A 21909-nucleotide genomic window follows, 5' to 3' on the forward strand; every position below is an offset into this window, starting at 1 on the left:
ATAAATAATACTGTGCATGTCTATTGAGTGTCTACTGTCCCTCTGGCTGTGACAGGCAGACACGTAGGGCTGCTAGCTTTGTTGTCAGAGTCTCCTCTCCCAGCAGGATACGCAGTGGGTGCGTTCACGACACTTTTTTGCCGGCTAGATTGCAGACGGGAGTCTACGCGTAACGTCACGGTCTGTGCAGACGGAGCGTGGACAGCTTTGGTAGATGAACAACAGTTCTGAGCAGAATCAAAATGGAGGTGGTGTTGAGAGAAATTCTAATCGCAGAAGTGGATGCAATCGAAGTTCCCTTTGTGCTCCACCAGCTTCATAATTTACAGCATGATAAGAAAATATATAGTAGAAACAGCCCCTGCTATAAAGAGATAATATAAACGTATGTATTTTGATGTGGGACAAATTAATGAGTATTATAACGGATCCCTCACCCCCTCACCCCTCACAAAGGGGTGAGGGGTGACAGTACTGGATTTTGATCTGGGACAAAAATAGTTCAGATACTTGCACATATGGTCACATATCTCACTTCAACTACCTGTTATTAAAGCTGATTTATTCTACTTAATTGAAAGTAAGTTATTCCCTGTCCGATAGTCTTTCATCAATAACCAATTACACCTGCTGAAAATAACAGAGCGGTTTTAGGTTCATTTCAACCGTTTAGCATTATTTTATTTTTTTACATGTTTAAACTTTAGAATAAATATCTGAATATTTGAAATGTATAATAACTGTGGAAAAAGAGTCAATTTTAATTTGTATTACAAGTCATTCACAAGATAATTAATGACATGACTCAAAGGCGATTCACACCCCCTGACTAGGTGGCAGTAGCACATGGAGTGAGGATTGTATCTGGTTGCCTACACACTTCTTTGTCAGCCAGCGCTCGTCTGTTGTTTTGAGCCGCGGCTGCTCCAGCGCAGGACCTCTTGAGAAGCTGCGCCGCTGTGCAGACTTTTAAGCCCGTGGATGCGTGACCTGGTGACGTCTTTTCCGGCTGAGTTCACGCATACGATGAATTTAGACAGGTTTTCCGCAGAATCTGCGCATACTTAGCAAAGTCTGCGTATCGTGAACACAGCCAGTGTCTCAGGGTCGTGCAGATGTGGAAACTGCGTCAACTGACTCGAGAATTGAGAATTCATTCATTGGAAATGGACACACGCCCTCACAAGATGGCTGCCCCAAACTGATTCGTTGTACAATTTATCGGAACTCTATGGTGGAATCGAGTTTGAACGTGCGTATTACAGCGGGGCGGATGCACACATCCAACCGGAACAGAGAACAACCAATGCGAACGGAGGAGGGCCGATTCAAATATTTACAGCCAGGAAGCTGAATGCATTGATTGGTAAGTTTAGTAACATTTTTTGTTTAATAAGTTTACCAAATTTGATATATGATTACGATAGGTGTGTTATGCATTGCTTTTTTAAACAAGCTGACATGTAGTGATTTTTGGTTTGTAAATAAACGGTCTTACATGGCGCCACAACCTTTCTTGGGACGCTCATTTCGTCCCGTTTTTTTTCTTCCCCAGAGCATCGTATTTTCATGCAGGCTGCTGTGTTATATCTAACTTATTACAGTATCATGGCACTTAGTTATAGCCCGACAAGGGAAGGTTGAACGACAGTAGCATTAAAAAGCGGCTGCACAGCGCCGTGTAAATCTGGAGAATTACTGAAGGCTGGTCGATCCCTTTCTTTTAGCTTCACCAAATCGTATGATTTCCACATTTCCTTTTTAACATGTTTTAAGCCGAAAGGTATCACTTAAAACAGAAAGGGACGTGTTAAAAAAACATGTCAATTGTATGATGACATTTCCTGCCTTGTCTGCAGTTTTTCAATACCAATCAATGATAACGAGAACGCGTCTCTGCGTAACATAGGATAATGCTTATATTTATATTAAGGAAGATTAAATAGTATTCATTTCGTAAGTAAAGAAGTGACAACATTTCATTTAATCATAAACGTAATACCATTTAATCTTATTACACCTTGATCCATGTCTCAGCCTATCCTGTTGACTCAAAAAAATAAATTCCAGCCAATACAATACCAGAAAATGGGACAGGCAGGCAATTTCATCATGCAATTAACACGTTTTGAACAGGTACCTTTTCGTTTTAAGTGATACCTGTCAACTTACAACATTAATGCAAATACAACTATTCAGAGAAATGTAAAAGGTTTGCCTACGTGGATTACTATTTACCATACTTTATAACTACTTCAAAAGGAAATTCCTGTTTTTGCAATCCGGGCAGCTTCTAAACAAAACCCAGAAAAGCTGATTAGTGGGCTTAATTTATTGCACACAAAGTCAAAAGATAGATATTTAACAAATGTCATCACCGTTTAATAGTAATAGTTTAATAGTAGAAAGTGGCTGAAAAAATTCCTAGTATCAATTAATCACAACACACTAGTGATCCAAACTGCAATAGTAAAATTATATATATATATATATATATATATATATATATATATATATATATATATATATACACACACACACACAACAAATACCATGTCATCTTAAGTGGTAAGAAATTAAATATTTTGAACAAAATAATTCTATGAACTAACCATTTTATAAATAGAAATATTGAGATATGTAATGTTTTTATACAGAAAGGGCCTGGTTTGCAGATTGGACACTGGAGGATAGCATAGAGATAGAGCAAGATGGAAAGTCAAAGAGAGAAGGTGCCATTTCTTAGGCAGAAAAGGGACTAGATTTGCAGCAGTAATCAGCAATAAAGTAGAATCTCGGAATTTGAAATTATTGAATTGCTACTGTGTAATGAGCTATACTTGTTGAAAGGTTACACTCTGACTGTAGACAGTTTATTGACAGTGAAATTCTTGAATTTTGTCAAGTGAGATCAGAGATGCGAACATCCAAATTTGCTTTCAGCTTTAAGAGTTTTTTTTTGTTTTTGTTTAACTTATTTGAAGGTTGTAAAGCAGGGGTGGAAATAAGACTCCCGTTGCCTAGCAGTTTGATCGATTCCTAGTTTTATTATGAGTTTAATAAGACACACCTGAGCTTGTTACCTCTACACTGGCAAAGCAATCTTATTAAAATCTGGAATAGGTGAAACTGCTTTCCATCTCTGCAAAGCCTATACTATTGAAAATATCACCTATTTACAACCTCCCACTGTTGAAAGGCTTGTATCAGTTTAGGGAATGTAAACAAACATGACTAAACAATCTATTGTAGGGAAGATTGTAGCAAAAGTAGTACTGTATACAAATACAAACTTTGGTGTAGTAAAACGGTTGTGCAAAAATGAGACTTCAGCACCACTGCTAACTGGTACAGAAGGGAAGGTGCCAGTGTTCAAGGTTCAGTGGTCTAGTCTGTCGACTGGATGGAAAAAACAAAACAATGCATAGCAGAAAAAAAGAGCATCTGTTTGCCAATACCTACAATGTGTTTATTTCTTTTGCAGGTGTTTTTTTTTTTTTTTTAAAGGCACTTGGATTTGTTGCAACATGGAAAATAGGGAAGTAAGTCAGGGTCCCACGACCAAAGGTGCAACAGTATGCACCCCTGGCAAAACAGGCAATGTAATTCCTAGTGGGAACCAGTTAGCTCGAACGCCTTTGGCCTCTTCAACAAAGAGGTGGAGCTCACAGAAAACTCTTGAGCCTGCTGGTGAACATACACATTGTAAGAAGCTGCGGCATAGCAACAGAAGAGCTGCCGAAGAATCTCACACTTCCAGTAGTCTCACTTCAGGTGAAGAAGCGATCAGTCGAGTTGGCCAGGGTCGAAATTCTTCAAGAAAGGAGGTAAATGGTGACGTCCATTGGTATTGGTGTATCCTACTGGCACGTTGTACTCTTATGCTTGAATCTCCCTGTCTAATCTAGTCAGATCTCAATACCACCAACCTAAAATTTATAATGTTTTTTTTTTCTCACTATCTTTCTTTTGTAGTTAATAAGTTGGTGAAAACACCAGCAAGATTATTATAATTAAACAGGGGTGGTATTAAGATTCTGCACTGTTTAGATCATTACCATTGAGAATGTGATGTGCAGCATATGACCAATAATACTGTGATTAGTAAGTGGATAAGGAGCAGATGTTTTGCAATTTTTGCCTGTTTTATTTTAAGTGCGATGTACATGTTTATATGTGGTGCATGTGTTTTTTATACCTGTGTTTATAGCCATTGCATCTGATCCTGAACCACTGAATGGAAGCTACTGTGTCACAGAATCCCATCTGACATGAAAGAAATGGTTGTTTTCAAAAGTCACATTGTTGATTTTGAATTGTATTCACCAGACAAATACTAGAGTGGATTTAATAAAGTTAATATTATGATGCTAAATGATTAGCTTAATTGGGACCTTATTTTTAAACATTTTTTTATAAGAAGTTGCAGTCTTCAATTGTGCATGTGTCAGGAGACAGGCCGTTAAGGAGGTCAAGTAGAGCAGCTAATCTCTCAGCATCGAACCCCAGGGAGGGTAACCAGTCTTCAATCACAAAAAAGAAGAGAGAATCCACTACAAAAGAGAGCAAATCTCTGAGACGATTAAGTCAACTTCCAGTTCAAGGCAAGTATCTGTGGCTGTGACAGTCCTTCCAAAGCAAGTTGGTTGTGAGACATAATCAACTTGCATTGGAATGTGAGTGATTTACATGTATCTGTAGAGAGAGCGGTTCTTTGATTTGCTGAGTTTAATTAGTTTCCTCTGAACAGGGTTTAATGCAATGAACACATCGGGCATAATCAGAGGAATGCAAGGGAACAATTGGACTGAGGCTGACTTGGAATTTGTGCAACGAATGAAAAATGAGAAGTCGGTGATGCAGTTAAAGGTGAGAACAGGAAGGTTTGAATAACAGCACAGGTTCTTCATTAAGAATATTACCCTTGCCTAACAATGTGTTCCTACAAACATATTTGCATAAAGAGGAAACTGAGCAGCTAAGCTTGCCTCCCAAATATCATGCTGGTAGTAAAGCTTTTTTTGTGATCAAATTTGGCTAGGACATTCATGAGTTATTTAGTCTGTCTTTACTTAGCTATGTTACATTTCCATTTTTACATGTGATTACGCTAGGTTGAGTGAGTCAAAATCTGGGGAAATATAGAGGAACCCAGCTGTCTGTCCATATGCTCAATATAGCCACTTAAGTCATGATGTGAGCCTTACTTATGAATACAAATTATTGAATAGTATGAATAGTATGCTTTTATATTTGAAAGCTTCATGTTATGCTGTCATACTGTAGATACAATGTTGGAGACTGGCTTCATTGTGGCAACAATAGCTGGGTGTTAGAATCATTATATCCTATAGGATGCTCACAGATTTTATAATGGTCTGTTCTATTTCTTTTTTTAATTCATGTTTTTTATACAATAACCTGCTTGCAGAATATTAACATGCTGGCGATTTTGTTTCTTCCTTTAGGAAGAATTAAAAAGGCTTCAAAGGGAGCTGAAAGATGAAATGCAGAAGAAGGAACTGTTGTGGGCACAAAAAGAAAAGATCCAGACAGATACAGTGAACATGGTGATACATTAAAACACTGACCAGTTTTATTGGTGAATTCATTAACTAGATGGCTCTTCTCAGAGTGCCATTCTTTGTTCAGAATTATTTTATTAATGTGTTGCAAATCGTTCTGGGAGTTTTAACCTTGTAGATATGTAGTGAACTAGTTAGCGGTATGTGTTTTGAAAGCATTTCCAAAGATGGCCCAGCTGAAATGAAACCTTTTGTTTAAGTGGGGCTTGTCTGTTTTAGAAAATCTGAGAAGTTTACTCTTAGCATTTTAAGTAGTATTCCTGTGACTATTGCTGAAAGTGAAAATGAAATTAATACAAACATAAGTTATAAACACTACTATAAATACAGAGTAAAGCATACTTTTTATTGTAGATAGTTTAATCTATTAAATGTAGAGTTCCAACCTTAAAATAAACCAATTACTGTTGTTACACTTCAGCGCAACATTGTAAAATGTTTGATTCAGGCAAGCTGGCTATTCTATATTATTATTATTTATTAATGTAATATTATAGATTCACTATTTTTTAAATGGTCTGTTATATATATTTTTAATAATAACTTGCACGCAGAATATTAATATGATGATGAACAATAGAGAGAGGCTTGGTGGTCCAGTGGTTAGAGAAAGGGGCTTGTTACCAGGAGATTCCCAGTTCAGTCCCACAGCCACTGACTCACTGTGTGTGACCCTGAGCAAGTCATTTAACCTCCTTGGGCTCTGTCCTTCGGATGAGACGTAAAACCGAGGTCCTATTGTAAGTGACTCTCCAGCAGCAGTTGTGATGCATAGTTCACCCCCTAGTCTCTGTAAGTCACTTTGGATAAAAGCGTCTCTAAATGACTAATTAATAATAATTAATATTTTTTTTGTTTACGCAAGAATTCCAGTATATCGAGTTGCATGTAAATGTATGTCGCTGTCTGTACAATACAATCATATTTAATTTTGTGTTTACAGGAAGAGACCATTGATAGAACAGTGCAGCTTGGGAGAGCCTTTCTGTGCAGGAAAATGGACCCCAGCATTGTTGAGCCTCTTTCCCCAGAATCGGTACTGAAACAGCTGAGTGTTGCCTCTGTGCAGCAGGTTATCCAGCAGGAAACAGCAAAACTGCAAGCTCTGGAGGAAAAACTGACAGGCAAACAAAAGCAGGCTAGCCATCAGATCAAACAGCTACAAATAGAAATGAGGTACTGCTGGTGCCCCCTACACTAACTTTCAAATTACAAACAGAGTTTTCTTACAATGGAAATCAGAGAGCTGCACTGGGGCAGTTTTGTCATGTAACCCTGTGCCCACATACAAAATGGTGACAGTCTTTATTATTTTAAATCTTGAATAAAAAGAAAGATGTTCTGTAAAAGAAAAGAAAAAATGTGGGAATAATAATTCTCAATATTATCAATAATTGTTTCTCGATTTTTTTTTTTGTTTTAAAATGATCGATAACCGTGATCATGTTTCAGCCAGCCATCTAAAGCTGTTAAAGATAAACACAGCTACTATCGTTTGTGTTACTGTATACATCCTACTATATGTGTTTGATTAAGCATCTGTAATTTTAATAAAATGCACGTGTGAACGAATAGACCAGGAATTAATTTAGAAAAACCTTTTCTCTGTACAGTATTTATGTAACCCAGATCTCAGAGATTAAATATTTAATTTTTTTGTTTTTAGGAACAAGGAAATGTATTATCTTGAAAAGATAAAATCCCATAAAGGAAAGGTCCTGATGGAGCAGGTAAACACACTCAGATTGTCTAGTTCAAGGTGCAGCCTAAATTACATTGGTTTTACCAGGAGAGGCACAAGTGGAGCCTTTTGCTGGTTTTAGCCTGGACCAATAAGCTTATCACGGAGGGTGATGATTCTTAACTGGATCAGTGCCACATTGTTTTAATCTCCGACCATATCAATGATACAAACCACATCATCTGATATGCCACTGTGCTTGTCTCACGCTGTTGAGATACATGCTTATATAACCACTACTCAAATATACATGTTACTTCATGTTTGCTAACCAGAGATACCATTCCCCCAAACACCCAGTTCTATCCTTGGTTATGTTGTACATGCTTTATCTGTGGGCATCTTGCATCCATATTGAGCCTAATACAAAACAATGGTCAGTGAGTGCAAATTAGAAGTTCACAATTGTGCTTCTTTACAAAAATACTTGGTATGGTAGGCATTTTCAGTTGTGACACAATTAATGCTTAGTATAATAATATTTTTATTTCAGGAACTTGTGGATAATCTAAAGGATGAGCTCTCAGAACTGCAGGAGAAACTGGCAGAAACTCAGGTGTGTTTTATCCATAGTTTCTTTCTGCTCAACATTAGCTGAAGCATCCAAATAAATTAATTGTAGTGTACTGGGACAGAGTAAACTACTTTCCATGTCCTTGAAGAGTTGTTAACATATGTAACGAGTTACAATATTTCTTACTGATTTGAAAATAAAGATTTTATTACTGCACTGAAAATACAAATAGATTGTTTCAACGTTCTCATCATTGTTTGGTTTAGTCTTTATTTTGAATGCATTATTTGTTCTCCATTGTACTGTGCTTGTTGTAGCGAGAGTGATCAGCGGTTTGTTTTTAAAAGATGCTGCTGACCAGGGAGCGTCATGATGTAGGAACATGTATATTATGGGAATATATTTTTTGCATGTACATACATATGTACATGAAGATTACAAACATCTTTTTTTTCAAAATAGTTTCCATGGCAACATAGAATACATGGGTATAATAATCCCCTTTTTATTTTCTATCAGGAGCATTTTAAAAGCATGAAGAGCCAAATAGAGGACTTGCAGGCAAAACAAATGGAGAACTACAGCGGAACAGTGAATATGGCAAAGATTGAACAAAGATTGAAGAGACTTGAACGACGAAAAGAGCTTTTTCTGGAAAGACGGAGAATTATGCAGAGGCTTTGTTCAATGGACAGATAAAGCTATGGGTGTAATGTGTGAAATGTTCTTACATCTCCAATGCTGGCAATAGGGATATAATTGAGATGTCCATGCATATGCTTCTAAATGACACTTTAGATTTTTTTTTTTTTTTTTTTTTTACATACAATATGTGCAGGGCGGAACAAAGACTGCTCGCCACATGTGTTGGCACCCATGACTTTGACCTGTTGTCGTTTAGAGTTTGGTATGTAATTAAAGTATAGTTGCAGAAATTCATTTAAAGGTTAATACACAATTGGGATTAATTAAAAAAAAAATAACAGCGCTTACTTTTTTGTTTTTGTAGATTTCGTATAATCAAAACCTTTTCTCAATTTTTAATGTCAAACGAAGGGGTTTGACAAAAGCTAAGTTGGTATTTATCGATTTTCAGCATTTAAGCCATTTCAGATATTTGACAAGTTCTGGCAACACAGCAGATTATGGTTAAGACAAAGGAGTTGGATTCACGTTTGAGAAAAACACACATCGCAAACTACAACAAAGGCAATGGCTACAGAACAGTATATCAAATATAGAATACCAAAATCCACATAACTATCAAGAAGTACCACAGAACAAATTCAACTGAAGCGCTTGAAAGAAGTGGACGTCCAAAGAAAATTACGGGTACAGGAGGTAGAATTGTCAGCCGCTAAAAAAAATCCAAGATTAAAAACCAAAGACTTGGAGAAAGAATAAGAAGTATCAGCAAAATAGTGCTCAAAAGAACTGTACAAAGGTACTAACTAACCCCAAACCCCAGCTTCAAACCTAAACTTAACTCCAACCCTAACTATAACAATATTGCCAATCCTAACCCTAGCTCCAACCCTGATCCACAGCCTAAACCTAACTAGCTCCATTGCTAAAGCTAATCCTAACTCCCCTTCTGCAAAGTACAATGATACCATCTGCTCTTAAGATGATTGGCAGTCTTTAAATATGACAATGACCTAAAGTATACGTTTAAGGCAACTCTGGAATTGTTGATGAAAATGAAAGATAAAAGTTCTGGAATGGCCTTCACAACACCATATCTCAATCTAACATAAAATGCTTTGGAATGATCTGAAAAAAAGGTGTAGCCAAGTACTGTGTACCAATCTGTCAGAGCTGAAAAAAATGTGCAAGACAGAATGGACCCAAATTTCACTAGATGTAACACTTATGAATTATCATAAACATCTGAAAGCTGTAATAAAAGCAAAAGAACAAACAATATTTATGATTATTTGTTAAATTACTAGAAATGTATTTTGTATTTTGCTTTTAAAAAAGTGGTTAAAGTGTATTAAATGCTTGTCCTTAACCTGTTACCTTGAATTATGGTATAAGCGTAGGGTGCCAATAGTTATGCCTGTGTCTGTATATTACGCGTACATATCACCAGGTGGCAGCATTACCTCAAATTTGTTTTTTAATAAAGGATTTCAGGAAAATTAAAATCTTGATTTAACCTTTTACCATGAGTAAAAATATAAAGGTTAAACCTGGTGGACTGTGTAATTTAGGAATATAATGAGACACGAGGGATTGGAGATAGGAAGGGGCAGTAGTATGAATAGTGTTAAGCAAGCGCAATGGTCATACATTGAAAAAGAAAAACAAATTAGATAAATGGCAGATCAAAAGACAGCAAACATAAAATAAATTAATTATACATATTTAAAATACACAACTAACTAATAAAATAACATAACGCAACACATATTACAAAAACACCACAGAACTACAGTATTATACAGAACAACTTTATCCAATAGGGCTATATTGTGTATCATATGCATGGGTGTGGAATCTCATACTCGGAAATGCTTTTAAGAAGTATTTGGCAGGTAGTCAAATAAATCTATTAATTAGCATGTTGATTTAAAAACAGGAAAAGCTGTCCTTCCCTCACCTTTACAACCAAGTTCCAATCAGTGGCAATTAACTTCTGCATTGAGTATAAAGCCGATTGGAGGAAAATGTTCCTCTCATCCTGGGCACTGAAATGTTTTACTTCTGTACTGTCGACTACGAGTTTCTGCAAACCCCTAACTATTATACTTTAAGGTGTACTGCTAATCAGTATTTTTTAAATGATTAATACCTAAACAAAAGCACAATTTAACACTGATTAAAAAAAAAAAAAAAAAAACTTTTTGGAGGATAATGTAGGATTGTGCATATTGTGGATTATGGTGGAATGAAATAGCACTTTATAGTCATACAAAATCAGTCGATTTGACAATTTCCTGAGTTTCTACAGCTCTCTGCTTGTGGCAAGGTGGTGTTTATGCAGAAAACTTATTGTTTGTCCCTTGTAAATTATGTACAAATCTTTGCAATTTTCTGGATTTCTTTTAATGCTTTGAAAGTAAATGGGGTGCATCACCTGTGAAGGGCTGCATGAACTGACTATCAAATCTGTTGTATAAACATGAACTTCAGCCTCTGATTAATGAGCGAAGAATACAAACTAGGAGGACGTTTGCAGTAGTGTTGTGCTTGCCTGACGCATCTCCCTTGTTTACACAAGGCACCAGAATATCTGGCATTTCACAGTGTCTGCGTTGGCTTCCAGCTCACATTGCTGGTTGTCAGAGTCATGTCTGTGACGGGCTGATCTCAGTACTTCTGGTTTGTTTTCAAGGTCACCCAGGGTGGAACAGTTTTTGGATTGTGTAACTGTTTTTACTCTTGCTGTGGGTGCGAGGGGGGATGATGGGTGCCAAAAGTCTCCCAGTGATATTGCACAGAGCTTGGACATGACTTGTTTACCTTACACTGCTCTGTTCCTCTTCATTTCAGAGACACATAGTTATGGGAGTAAAATCACAATGCCATCCTCCAAAGCCTTCCAAGGGGAATGTGATATTTTTGGTGCATATGTTAACACAGAAGAATAGCCTGAGAAATAGAAAGTATTGTAGTGTATATGTTAATTTGGAAATATAGCATAGCAGTACCAGTCACACACCAGCCAGGCTCAGTATGAGCCCAGTGGTTGGTAAGAAACCTGTACAGACTGAAGACTGTTCCTTTCTGTGAGTGCAAGAACAGTACAGTATTACAAAGATTGTTATGTGCACAAAATGTCCATTTAAATTTCAGAAAGTATTCAGAGTAAAAAAGTCCACACCCAGTTGCTGCAAGAAGTACTTCATGACTTCAATTCACATTATTCTCTCCCACTTGCCAGATTCATGACTATACTTTGCCAAATGTTTATTTTTATTGATCTTAAACTTACTTAGCTCATCAGAAAAAAAAATGAAAACAACCATAGTAAATCATATTTTTTTCTAATTTCTTCTGGAATCTGTACCATTTTATTTGGCCTCAACCATGTTGTTTTATACTAGAGGCTACTTTGGTGATGGAGTTACTTGGAAACTGTCAATAGTTTTATACATAGCAAACAATGTGATACATAGTAGAGTCATGTAATATATGAATTTGGCATCTATAAAACTTTAAACATATTACTTGGATGTCTCAATAAGAAAATGTTCCTTTCAGTAAATTAGACGCTTTTTCTTTTAGCCTGATGTTATAGCAGTACATTCATTTCCAACAGGCTACATTAAGTACAGTGTGTGAAGGACACATTGCTTAAATAAATGGTTAACAGTGGAGAAAACTTTATTTTAAAACGCAAAACAAGGCAAATCAAAATCTATTTCCTTTCCATTTTTATTAAAACACATACATAAAAACTCTACAATCTAAATTCCACCAACATTTACAAATATGGATTGACTGCAGTACATGCGAGGTAAGACGAGATACATTCTGGGAGAGATTCACCGATAACTGAACCATGTCAGCTGACACTTTTTACATTTCACCTTGTACTGACTTCACTTCTGTATTCATTGTTTTTCAACCAACCACAGTTAGAAGACCACAAAAGAAAAAAAAAAAAAAATGCTACCTGACCATTTGGAAAGAGTGAAACATCCAAATGCAGGTCTTCAAATGTAACTGAAAAAGCAGTGTCTCACCAACTTCAGGTCAACCACATTGAAAGTAGATTTCACATGATGTTATGTACTCTCTAATCTAGGTCAGACTCTTTTACAAACTGCTCCTCGACTTCCATTCAGCACAGAACAAGATAGTACACTGCAAGTGCTCACTTCACTAAGGAATGGACCAAATGAAAAGAAAGATTAGCGATGACCTGAACAGATTCCTCAAATACAATCAACACGAAAAATTCAGTGGCAAATGTACTACTTGCCAGTACTCTCTTCATTCTGATTTTATGATGCTTTAGGATCGAGAGGGTAAAAAAGATTTAGAAGCACTTAACTTTCATTAAGACCATAACGCTCAGGAAACTGCTGACACAAAATGACTCAGTTTAAAAGCTTTTTGGCTCTGTGTAAGTAAATGAATTACTTTAAACATCACTGCTGCTTAAAATAATGAGCATTAGTACTTGGGTTCCAGTATCGTATTATAGACTACTTCGGACTTGATAAAGTAATGACTATAGCACACAACCAAATGTCAGTTCATATGATACTGCCTTTCAGTGTCACAATTGTTCTATTTGTATTACATTCATGTTTTAGATAGATAGAGATAAACAGACAGACAGATAGAGATAGATAGATGTGTGTGCTCAGTTTGAGCACCTCACTAAAACCAAAACGTTGTGTGTCTGAATTTGTGTACTGCCATTGTGCTTTTACACAACCTTTGCACTGGAAAGCTGAAATCACATTCGGTCTTCAGTTGCACTTTTAACCAAAAGGAGACAAAAAGTGAAACAGGATGTTCATGACAATTGTGACTACATCATTTCTGATAATATACTTGTTTACATGTGGCTGGATTACTGCCAAAGCAAGCAGAAACTCCTAATGCTTAACTCCTTCTGTAACCCCTGGATAGCCTATCAAATCATATCAGTGTCTTCTATGGAAAAATAATGAAAACCGTGCATAAATAAATATGGGCTAGGCAACAGTTTCTTAGATAACACTCAAGGACAGTTATTGTTTCATGCCCTTGTCTGCAGTGCAGAGTTAAACAGCGCATCACATGTTTAATCCTTTGTTAATTTCACATCACTAACATGCACAGTCAAACTTTCAGTCATTTCAAAGTCCTACAGAAAATTGCAAACAAATGTAACTGATCTGCCGAGTCACAATGCTTTAGGGTATGTTGCTTTGACAACTGATAAAGCAGGCTGTAAAAATACTCAAGATCAAATCACATGCTATAAACCTATTAAAAATATTCTCTATTTTCTATACTCAACCTTTGCAGTTTTTATTTGAACAGTTAAAGGGACAGTGTGCTATATTCATAAAAGGTTAGCGTGTGCTTCCTACTTATAAGGATTCAAAACACGGTGCATTGTTGTTGTTGACTTTTATAATACATAAAGTGATTAGATGGACATACCAATCTACTTTGCAACCATGTTATTATTTGGAAATCAGGCTGCTAGTGCCAGCTGAGTATCTGAACTCAAAGGGATTATATGCATGCTTATATGTCGGTTTTAAAATCTATGTAGGTTTTAGTAGAATCACAGTATTAATATTTAAAATAAAAAAGCAAAGAATATCATTCTTAAAAACACACTGTCAATCCTCAAAATGTTACTTTGATATCTGTTGGTCCAGGATACTTCTACACATTTGAATGGTGCTACAATAAGTTTCATGCAGAGCTCTGCATTCTTTGTCTTGTCATGACACCTTTGTTAAATATTAAATCATCGAATACATCCTACTTGTTATGTATGCTAGATATTCAGTAGAGTTTCTACAGTAACTTCTTAAACCACCTGTTGCTACGAAATCCTTTTTTCCATCTCTTGAACCTGGCTGTTTCCAGACATCTGGTTGCTCCAAACTACCCAACAGACCTTCTAGTGCGGATGGATGATGTGCCGTTTATTGCCAAATACATTCAGTTGCAGGAACTATTCACATTTTCAAATTTAGAGTGAGGACTTTCTTTTTTGCAAGAGATTCTGCTTGTACAGAACCTTGAGATACTTGCTCATGCACGATACTATATATGTATTCTGTACTGTATTATATTATATAGAGCTCCCTGAAATCCCAATATTTCAAAAATGAAGATGGCTGTGTGGAGTCAACAGATAAAATGCAACTCTGTTGTAAGACTTCACCCAAAACCCATGCTAATTTGCCTTTCAAGTCTACCAAACACACAAAAACAAGTAAAACAACAAGACCAGAACAAACAGGGCACAGGTCAATGTCCACTTCATAAGTTCTTAATAATGTTGCAACAGGGCATTATTCACAAAGAACTGAAAACTAAGGTTTGCATCTAGTAAAATGCGTGGCAAACCATTTCTCATTCCAGTGATGGAACCACAGGTTTTAGGTTTGTATGTGTGTGTGCAGAGAGAATGTAACAGGCAGTACAGTACATCTAGGCATCAGTTCATCTCTACATTACAGGCATGTGCAATCAGAGAGTTTAGGTTTATATGTGTGTATGCAGAGAGAATGTAACAGGCAGTACAGTACATCTAGGCATCAGTTCATCTCTACATTACAGGCATGTGCAATCAGAGAGTTTAGGTTTGTATGTGTGTATGCAGAGAGAATGTAACAGGCAGTACAGTACATCTAGGCATCAGTTCATCTCTACATTACAGGCATGTGCAATCAGAGAGTTTAGGTTTGTATGTGTGTGTGCAGAGAGAATGCAACAGGCAGTACAGTACATCTAGGCATCAGTTCATCTCTACATTACAGGCATGTGCAATCAGAGAGTTTAGGTTTGTATGTGTGTGTGCAGAGATAATGTAACAGGCAGTACAGTACATCTAGGCATCAGTTCATCTCTACATTACAGGCATGTGCAATCACAGAGTTTCGCAGTGACAACACACATTGATCTCACTTAAACCAGACAATGGGTTAATCCAATTCCACAGAGTCTGTACCGCCTTCAAACAGATGTCATAAATGCAAAATTCTGCACTACACAGTAAAAATCGCTAGAAAAACAGTGCAAAACAGATTCATTAATTATTACACAGATACTTAACGAGTCTAACTTCTATATAAAAAGACACACATTTCTAGTGAGAATTATTTACTTCAATCCTTTGGCCTTAGTCTTCAAATTAAAAAAAGAGGGCATGCTAGTAGGGGAATAATAGCCCTTCGATATAGTATTTGAAAATAATTATGCAATTGGCAAACTGATTTTCTTTAAAACATGATGCAGTTAGTCAAAGCATGTAATAAAACAGAGTAATTTACATGCTTCTTAAATTTTTAAGCAGCTGTCCTTGTTAGCAAGTTCTGATGTGTTTTTCCTCTCAACGTTTTTATTACTTCATTTAGTACTACAGCTAAACACTTACTTAGTTTCCAGTTAGTGTTTTTTCTTTCAGTTTTACTATGTAGTACTTTATCTTTATAAATCAACCAATATATTACACAGCTTACAGAAGAAGTGAACAGGAATCCCTTTACATTTTATATTAAAAAGCAAATAAGGACAACTGCTTGTATTGTGTCTGATTTTGGATGTTGAGACAAGATGGTTGCCAGTAAAAAAAAAAAAAAAAAAAGGTTGATTGTTGTCAGAAAAGGAGATATATTCTCATCTCAGTGCAGCAGACACTTCTAAAAGTTAATTCCACTGTGACAGTCTACTTTATATATGTGTTGTGTCTTCCAAAGCTGCTGGCATGGACATAAACTGCCACCTTTCTTTGATTTTAAAATAAATTAAAATAAAAATGGCAAATGTTGATCATATTAAATGGACATTCTTGGCTAGGTATTAAAAAAAAAAAAAAAAAGGTCATCACAGTTTCATCAAAAACGACTTTGAGCAGTAACCTTCCCTTGGCTAACATTCAGTTCAGTAGGACTGGATCAGGGCTTACTCCTTCCTAAAGAAAGTGTTATCCACTGATCTGTGAATATAAAATAAAGGTAGTGTGCCTTAAAAATGACCTAGGCTTCAGTGAACAACATCCATTACTCTCTTTTTTCTTCCACCTCCCTAGATTCACACCCGTCAGCCATTGTCAACTGCTTTCTGGACACTGCTCTGAGGTACCTGGTACACCAGCTCCTCAGCAGCAGGGGCTGGGCTGAGGGTCCCCTTGGGGGTGTCATACTGCACATGTCCAGTGGAAACACTGCTGTCTGTCCTGGATAGAAGTGCCGTCCCTGGTGATTTGAAGGTGGATATGGGTGGCTGGCTCACAGTTCCTGCCAGGTGGCTGGATATGTCCATGATGATTGGTGTGGCGTATTCCGCTCCTGATGCTGGCAGTGGTTCTGCGTAGGCATGGTATATCTCCTGCAGCGGTGCATCGTAGGGGTCAGGGTCCGCATAGCTGGGGTCAACACCCTCCCCAGGCTTGAAAGTAGATCGCTGGCGAAGTGTTCCCACAACTCCTCCTACCAAAGGCTGTGCATATTCTGTTTTAACAAGAAAGGATTAAAAAAAAAAAGAATAAATAAATAAATAAATCAGATGGAAGTGCTAATCATACCTTATTGGAACAATTCTCCAATAGGTGCATAAAGCACGGGGCTCAGGTCTAACTTGTTTATAGAGAATCTGGAAGACCTGTAGTTACGTAGTCCTGCAAGTCTCTCATTTGTTATTAAATCAGGCATGCACTCAGTATCGTATACCCCAGCCCTACACGGGCAGGCAGTGTTTAATGCATCTGATCAGAAACAAAGAGTCAATTAAAAGTCATCACACCAAGTTCCAAAACTTTGAAATTTGACGTGGTTCAAAACAAACACATTCCCCTAAAAGGCAAGTAATTTATTGCAGTACTTTTTACTCTGAAAAAAATACAAATGATTATGAAACAAATATTGTACTTCTAGTTTAGATGTGACCAAAAAAAAAAAAAAAAAAGAATGAAAAACACTTTCTATAGGTTTATCTACTGGCACCAATGCCTTCATACGGTACCTGCTGGTGCTGTCTGTAACAAGGGGCCCACGTCCCTCGCTCTCAGGCGGCTCACTTCAGTGCTGCTGTATCGGACGGGGGATTCCTCCACCTCTGGACCCTTTGCTGGCAAGAACTGCTTCATTCCCTTCCACCAGCCTGCAGGTAGAGAATAATTATGATTTACATTCTAACTGGTCAATGTCAAGGCATACAGCACCAAGCATTGAAACATTCCTGTTATAAGAGAGTCACCTGTCAGATGATTTTGTGCATGCAGTGTTAGAGAGAGGTTATCTCTGCAAGCACTGGTTTATACTGAAACATTTGACAATTGCTGTCCTTGGCTTACCTGGCCGATCCCAGTATGGCAAGTCATAGGTCCCTTCAGCAGTCTTCTTTCTGCAGATTAAAATCATTTCGGTTTTAGTGCAACAAACTTAATACACAGCGCACACAAATCTCAGCTGTTTAAAGGTGTCCAATCAATTGTTTTAAAAGGTATTCAAAATATGGATGTAAGCAATAAAATTGTCAATTTAAACAAATAAATAAATAAATAAATAAATAAATAAATAAAAATGATACTAAAGCATCAGGTATTTTATTGTTGGTTTCCTCACCTATTTCTCCAGTGCCAGGCACAAACCAGGACTAAAATGAGTGCAGTGAGAGCCATCACTAACACAGGAACTAGGACAGCCGCCAAGGCCACGTCTGAAACAAACCAATCCAAACACTCTTGTTTCAGTTACTCATTAGTAAAGGACCCTTCATATCTCAAACCAGCTGTAGGTTGTGTAATGGCACACTTGAAATCATTAGCTGGCTTTTTTATTGAAGGCCCTGTATTTCTTATTATGGAAGGCAAAATCCACACATGGCAGGGGGATTGAAATGACAAAAAAAAATCTAAAACTACATCATGGTTTCAATTATTTCCCCCCTTTAGCAACTAAGTGTAATCATAAAAACAGACGTTTTGTCACAATTGGTTACAGTTCTCTCGTACAAACGTGTGACACAAGTACCTAAATATAGACGGACAATCATCTCCTTACATCCCAGACCGATTCCCTCAAAATGTGCATGTCCTAATAAACGTCCTAAAACAAACTGTCCCAGGAAATATGCAACTCATAATGTGAGTACAGACTTCTCTATTAAATCCCTGTCCCCAAGCCATTCATCCCTAGCAGGGATTAACAAAGAAGACCTGTATCACTTCCTTATCATTAGTAGGCACATGCCCGGGTGTTAATTAGCTGTGTTTCATTCTCACCAGTGGGACTGACTAAAGCATTCTGCCAGTGTACCTTTGGTTCCATTGGGAGTCACTGTGGTGTTTCTGATGTCCGGGGTGAAGGTTGTCTTGTCTAACTGCACTGGAAAGTCTGTGCTGATCTTGGGGAGTTGGGGTGGGATCGGGGCCCTCCCTGTAAATCAGACAGAAAAAAAAAGTTACATACCACAAGTTGATTTTGGATAGGATGGGAATGTGTACCACGCCCAAGGAATGGCACTGTTTATGCATTACCCATTAGTGTACTCACTCACAGGATACACTTAATACATGGTTGTAAAAAGGAAAGAGTTTGTAGTATTAAATTAAATAATTTGTTTCTCTCCATTGCACAGCACATGCATGACAAATCAGCCTATCAATGATACATTCGGTAACTTTCCACCTTTCATTAAAAGATTAATCTTGTTTCTGCCTTAATAGCTACACAATTATTTATCCTAGCCATCCACTAACAGGTGAAGATGTCACCTTACCTAAAGATGGCTGACAGCCCAGCAGTTCCACCTTCATTGCAATCTTTTGGTGCCACTGCAGTGGGTTAATCCGGATATACCGGGCCTCGATAGGGGGGATGAAGTTATTGCGGACTTCCTGAAGGTAATTAACGTTTCCTTGAAAAATCTGTCATAAGAGAATAAAAATCGCATTAAAAACATACCGATTTCATACACACACAAAAAATAATCTAAAAACCTCATGTAATAGAAAGCAATAGAAAAACATGAGCTTTGCTCATTTAAAAAACATGCATATTACTGGAATAATTGCTTATAGAAACTGCAATAAGAATGTCCAGTGTAACAAAGAGCAAGACATAACTATATATTAGTAACAAATGTAACATGTTCTTTAAGTTTTGACATTTCTTAACCCACCCCCACTGTTAAGATGAGTATTAAATGTAGCGGATTTTCAATCAATTAATGAAATAAATAAATGAGGAGACTGTGATTTTAACAAACGATCCTGCACAAGACAAAACATTTTTTTAGGGTTTTTGCGAGCATACTGAAACACATACCAGAACACACACACAGACATTTGAATTGTATTGTAATCCTACCTTGTCATGGTCTGCATTGGCTTCCCTGAACACACTCCAATTCTTCCCATCTTCACTGTAGAGAACTCGATAACCAGAGACATAGAAGTAGTAATCTGACATGGTTGATCCGGTAGTGGAGATGCCTACAGACCAACAATACAAAAAGGGCTACTTAACACATGATCTTGGCTAAAGATGTGTGCCACCAACACAAGCAATATTTTAACTACTGTTAAAGTATTACTCTATACTTTTAAAATGCAATCTTTACAAACCAATTTTAACTCTAACTGATGCGATAACCTTATCTAGGTTATTACTTTATTATTTCAAAATGTATATATATATATATATATATATATATATATATATATATATATATATATATATATATATATATATATAAATAAATAAATAAATAAATAAATAAATAAATAAATAAATAAACAAATAAATTAATAGACAGAATGCCATTGCTCCTGCAGTTTGCCAGCGTCCCTGTCCTTACCTGTTATTCTTTTCTCTTTCTTCAAATCCACTTGCAGCCATTGGTTTTCATTGGTATCCAAGGCAGCCCAGGGAGGGCCTGGTTTCTTCAGCCTGGCTCTCTCGGGCCCCCACACAGGGGGCTGCCTGTTGATGTCATCCCATTGAAGCACTGTGGATGCTGTGATCTGTGCATTTCGCACAACTCCAGACTCTAGCCCCAGAGTCCCATAGCAGCCTGGTGAATTCAGAAAGAGAGGGTCAGACTCAGTAGTTGGGATTTGAACCCAGGAGCTCGATGACCATGGTCCTTTGCTAACCAGTAGACCAAACCTCCCAACTTTTGCACCTTGTTTGTCTATAGTTGGATTTACCACACTTTTTTTTTTTTTTTTTATCAAATAAAAAATTCACACTGATGTGACATGCACAGTAAAGCAATTCCTAGAACTATAGGGACAACAATTACAAATATATTAACAGTGCTAGTTTTGGTCAAATACTATTCATGCAAGTAATTTCTTATGTTGTATTGTTACAGTGCACGTTTTTGCACCAGCCTTTTAAACCACCCATGGGGGGAAAGTATTAGCGGTAAAACACAAAACTGATAACAAATCGAGCTTTAAAACTACATGGAAATGCTTTATATAAACCCAAACAAACTGGCAGTATATTCATAAAATACCAATCAAACACTGCCATTAAAATAACTCAAATGTCACAAAACAATCAGCCAGCTTTTGCACAAACAGAAAATTCTAGAACGTGAAACCGTATTTATACCCGTTTGTAATTTTGTAAAACTGACTGCATCAGGATACTGCTGGCCTTGTCAGGGGTTTTATATATTCTACAATCTAATTATTACACTGGGTTAAGGTCTGGAAATTAGGAGTCAGACAGGAGTAAAACACCAATTTCACATTTCAGCTGAATGGTAATGCATTTGCCAGTTAATTCTATCCAATTATAGAGTACTAAAAGCAAAAATGTGTCTGGTTTGAAAGCCGACCAGTCAATAGCTGCCTGTATCTGTTCCTGTGTAAACCAATTTAAAACAAGCGGTGTACCACAAGTGTGCTTTACTAAAACAATTCCTTGGTATCTATTCACTACATGTACAGTTTGTTTTAGCAGTAGGGTTAGATGTTATCACTTCCTTGAAACCACCTTGCCACAATGCAAAGCTGAAACAATACATTTTAGAAACTTGTCAAATGTCCATTGGATATCTGTTGAATCTGAAACTGTTGAAAAACTAAATGGAGCATATAGGTGGTCATGTCTGAAAAATGCAAGGAATCCTCATAGCTATGAGTATACTCAAAGTTTCCTTTACTGACTGTTTCCAAAGAAACCAATTGTTACTAGGCAACCCAAGATATCAGTGCACATCCGTGGTTAAAACTAGAAAGGTTGACCCTGGAGTGGCACAACACCAGGGTCTTAAGTCTCTTTTCAAACACAACACCAGGGTCTAAGTCTCTTTTCAAACACAACACCAGGGTCTTTAGTCGCTTTTCAAACAATACCAGGGTCATAAGTCTCTTTTGAAAGACTGAACAAAGGTATTTGTTGCTATATTGCAATACCTCTTAC

The 21909-nt window shown here is 37.0% G+C and overlaps 2 protein-coding genes across 3 annotated transcripts in view; one reads left to right on the plus strand and one right to left on the minus strand.

Annotated features, from left to right (window-relative positions):
* The first annotated feature begins 1001 nt into the window (after window positions 1–1001).
* On the plus strand, window positions 1002–8660 carry LOC117406995 (uncharacterized). Of its 2 annotated transcripts, none has more exons than XM_059029196.1 (9): window positions 1002–1366; window positions 3485–3827; window positions 4424–4604; window positions 4751–4869; window positions 5469–5570; window positions 6529–6761; window positions 7252–7315; window positions 7820–7882; window positions 8360–8660. In XM_059029196.1, exons 2-9 carry the CDS (start codon window positions 3528–3530, stop codon window positions 8537–8539), a joined length of 1242 nt encoding a protein of 413 aa, XP_058885179.1. In that variant the 5' UTR covers window positions 1002–1366; window positions 3485–3527; the 3' UTR covers window positions 8540–8660. The 2 variants fall into 2 exon arrangements, with proteins under 2 accessions (XP_058885179.1, XP_033867400.2); XM_034011509.3 differs by having other exon boundaries at window positions 1006–1366; window positions 4421–4604.
* Window positions 8661–12205: 3545 nt separating this feature from the next.
* The window catches only part of LOC117407308 (discoidin, CUB and LCCL domain-containing protein 2-like), a 35082-nt gene continuing 25378 nt past the window's right edge, over window positions 12206–21909 (minus strand). Inside the window, exons 8-15 of the mRNA XM_034012167.3 lie at window positions 20330–20545; window positions 19840–19964; window positions 19250–19397; window positions 18787–18906; window positions 18094–18187; window positions 17823–17872; window positions 17492–17629; window positions 12206–16980 (exon numbers count right to left, since the gene is read on the minus strand). Of these exons, the coding sequence (XP_033868058.1) occupies window positions 16571–16980; window positions 17492–17629; window positions 17823–17872; window positions 18094–18187; window positions 18787–18906; window positions 19250–19397; window positions 19840–19964; window positions 20330–20545 (1301 nt within the window). The 3' untranslated portion in view covers window positions 12206–16570. The remainder of the gene's footprint in view (window positions 16981–17491; window positions 17630–17822; window positions 17873–18093; window positions 18188–18786; window positions 18907–19249; window positions 19398–19839; window positions 19965–20329; window positions 20546–21909) is intronic.

This window comes from Acipenser ruthenus, chromosome 8 (genome assembly GCF_902713425.1).
Source record: "Acipenser ruthenus chromosome 8, fAciRut3.2 maternal haplotype, whole genome shotgun sequence".
NCBI lineage: Eukaryota > Metazoa > Chordata > Actinopteri > Acipenseriformes > Acipenseridae > Acipenser > Acipenser ruthenus.

Coding starts and splice junctions, on each gene's coding strand:
- LOC117406995 (XM_034011509.3), top strand. CDS start 3,528: ATGGAAAATAGGGAAGTAAGTCAGGGTCCCACGACCAAAGGTGCAACA. Junction 5,571..6,528: donor AGACAGATACAGTGAACATG/GTGATACATTAA, acceptor TTGTGTTTACAG/GAAGAGACCATTGATAGAAC. Junction 6,762..7,251: donor CAGCTACAAATAGAAATGAG/GTACTGCTGGTG, acceptor TTTTGTTTTTAG/GAACAAGGAAATGTATTATC.